The following is a 3,023-nucleotide window of genomic DNA, read 5'->3' on the forward strand; positions in this document are numbered from 1 at the left end:
TTGTGATCTCTGCTATAAATGGTTTCTGGGATTACCCATAATCACAGTTACTGCATTGTTTTAGTGATTTAAATTCTTGAATCCTATGGTTAGTACAGTTGCCTTTTCCAGTATTTACCAGCAGCAAATCAAGACACTGCCTTCCTTAAACCAAAGTTACTGCAACTGACCTCCTGAAGAGGAGAGGATATGCAAATCAGAAACACCAGCCAATATTGCACAACCCAGTTTGCCTTCTGGTAACAGCCCAGTCACAAGTGAAAGGCAGTTACTTGAAAGGCTGGTATGATGGTAACACCTTCCAAGTCTGAAAAATTTCAACTAAAATTTAGAGCAACAAAGTGAGCCCCTTCAGGGGTTCCTGCTTTGGAGCTCTGAGATCAGTCAGTACAAAGATTTAGTTTCTTGATTATCCAGTTCTTCTCTTTGTCCAGAGAAGACCAACAACAGCCTAAGCTTTTGCCAGGGGTTGGTTCCCCCCATCTAGAGCAGAGCTCAGCAAACATGCTGGAGAGCAGGCTGGGGTTAATGAAACTGCAGTACAAGTCAAACACTATCTCCTAAAAGATTGAAAAAATATTTTTAAACAAAATAATGTGACATATTTACATAATTCCATAAGTGCAAACTCTTGTCACAATTCACGTAGTTGAGCTCTATTTAGACTCACTGTACAAGAAGGTGCTCTTTCTTTAATGAAAGAAGAACTCTACTCTGTATTCCTGATTCAGTAACGTGTCTCTTGTGCAAGGCAGTAAATTTCCTGTTTTCTTCCCAATATACTTCTGAAAGCAAACCCAAAATCAAGCCATCCTCTTCCCCACTTCCCGTCCCGGTTACCGCACCACGAGGCAGGAGACACAGAGCTTAGAGGGGCCGATGCAATCATCATGGCAGAAGGCACCACAGCCCTTGCACATGATCATGGCTTTCAACCTGCAGTAACACTTGGAAGGGGAATCCTCCATGCCGTTGTCTTCAGCGAAGGCTTGAACGGGGATGGTCTGAGTGTGGCTGCCAGAGTTCATCGCTTGGCTGGTGGGAATGGTGGTGACAGTCACGGAAAAGGACATGACGTTCCCCATGCTACTGGACAACTGATTGCACTCAGACAGCCCAGTCATCAGAGAGCCTTGGTTCACATCCGGGGAGGTGGAGACGTTTATTGTGCCACTGTAACTGGGCCCGAGGAGCTGTGCTGCAGCACTTCCAGAGAGCTTTGGAGGGTGTGGAGGAGAGAGCAGTGGGGGCTGCTGCTGCCCACAGTCCAAGGACGGCACAGAAGGACCGAAGAGCTCTGGATTGCTCTGCATTTTCCCCCTCATTGCATGTGCCACCTGCTCTTGAGCGGCTTGAATAAAATCTCGTGCTAGCGTAGATCCATCAAATGCCTGAAGGTTCTCCTTGCTTCCTGCTGCCTGCTGAGAGGTGGATGCTTCTGTCTTTACATCCTTTTTAGCGAGGGTGCTGTTATCTGAAGGTTTTATGCCATGAGGTACCTGTTCCTTTTCACACTGAGTAGACACCTGGGCAGCTGGAGGCTCCTCTTTCACACTGATATGTTCATGTTCATCACTGGTACTCTCATCATCTGCATCTCCCTCATCACTGCTGCTGCCATGGCCAGTTATCTCCTCACATTCCCCAAATTCTGTTTTTGGAGCATCAGCAGGACTGTTCAGACACAAGCGGCTTTCAGGGTTCAAGGAGAAGCCTTTCCTCAAACTCTCTGAACCACGACCATAGGTGGAAATGTTAAGCAGATAATGACCAGACATAGCAGGCTTGGATGTCCTTCTGCCCATAAAACCCAGCATAAACCTCTGGCTGGTGGAGCTGTTTTCTAACTGGAAACCTGAGTGAGTAAGGTTCAGTTGTGAAGGCTGAAGGACTGGCAATAAATTCTGCCTCTGGACCCTCTTGATAAGAGTCTGAAGGATCTGCTCTTGAGTTGTTTTGCTGAGTGTCTCGTGGCACTGGTGCTGGTCAAGACTGGAGTCCTTTCCTGAGGGGAGTGGAAAGGTCCTTGGAATGTGAGGCAGAGGCCTGTTCTGGCAAAAGATCTTCCCAAGCTGTTGTGTGGGTAAACTCGATTGTCTTTCACCGCCCTCAGCTCCAGTACTGCTCCCTGCTACACTTGGAGCACTGGACACTGCTACTGCTGCCCCTTTTTCCTCATGAGAAGCCAATGGGACAGTTTTCACCTCTGCTTTGGTGAGAGGCTTTGGCAGGATTTGCTCCAGAGGGACATTCTTGCCTTGAAGAAGTTGGGTGACTAAAGGGTTGTTAGCAGGAATATTGGAGCTTGGTTTTGGGAGGGCCCCACATGAGCTTGAGCTTGTATGAGTTTTAAGGCTCGGTGCTCCTGATGAAATGTTAGAGGGTGTGACAGATGTAGCAGATGTGACCACCCCTCCATTCTGGGCTTCTGAGCTCATGAATGTCAATGAAGATGTCGGAGGGGAAGGAGATTTGCTTTTAGAAACATCTAAACTGGTCCCTTCTAAGGCCGTAGGTGCTACCTTAGTTAAAGTTGTGCTGGGCTCTGCTGTGGACACGGTGACGGTTCCATCCCTGACAGCTGATGCTCCACAGGCCTGGCTTGGACCTGCCAGAGCAGAAGGTGCTTTGTCACTGCTACCAGCATACAGGGAGCCCAAAACCTGATTTACAGTTGTGGGGGGGCTCTGTTTCACTCTGTTGGTTTTCTCTAGTGCCGGTACCGCCGATGTGGAGGAGGGGGAGCCTGTATTGCTGGCTGGAGCTGGGGGTTGCAGTGTGGGAGTTTGCTGTAGTTGTGCTCTAGAAGGGCCGTGAGGCGGCGCCTGGTCCGTGGCCTGGGTCTCCATTTGGCTATGGGTCCCTGGACAACGGGGAAGAAACCTTCTCGAACTTCCCCCGCTTCCAGTTCCTGCCAGTTCCAGTGCATTTCCTCGAATTCCAGTTTCGTTGGCTCCACTTGTTGCCGGGTCACTCTTCTCTCCTCCGCCGCCCGGGGGACCCCCGCCCGGCCCGGGCCCTGG

At 49.7% G+C, this 3,023-nt stretch overlaps 1 protein-coding gene across 1 annotated transcript in view; it reads right to left on the reverse strand.

The window, feature by feature from the left end:
• Nucleotides 1–836: 836 nt before the first annotated feature.
• ASXL2 (additional sex combs like transcriptional regulator 2) overlaps nt 837–3,023 on the reverse strand; it is a 127,454-nt gene continuing 125,267 nt past the window's right edge. The window contains exon 16 of the mRNA XM_010002204.1: nt 837–3,023. This exon is cut by the window's right edge and continues 40 nt beyond it. Coding sequence (XP_010000506.1) covers nt 837–3,023 — 2,187 coding nt within the window.

This window comes from Chaetura pelagica, unplaced genomic scaffold (genome assembly GCF_000747805.2).
Source record: "Chaetura pelagica isolate M959 unplaced genomic scaffold, ChaPel_1.0 scaffold107, whole genome shotgun sequence".
In the NCBI taxonomy this organism is placed as follows: domain Eukaryota; kingdom Metazoa; phylum Chordata; class Aves; order Apodiformes; family Apodidae; genus Chaetura; species Chaetura pelagica.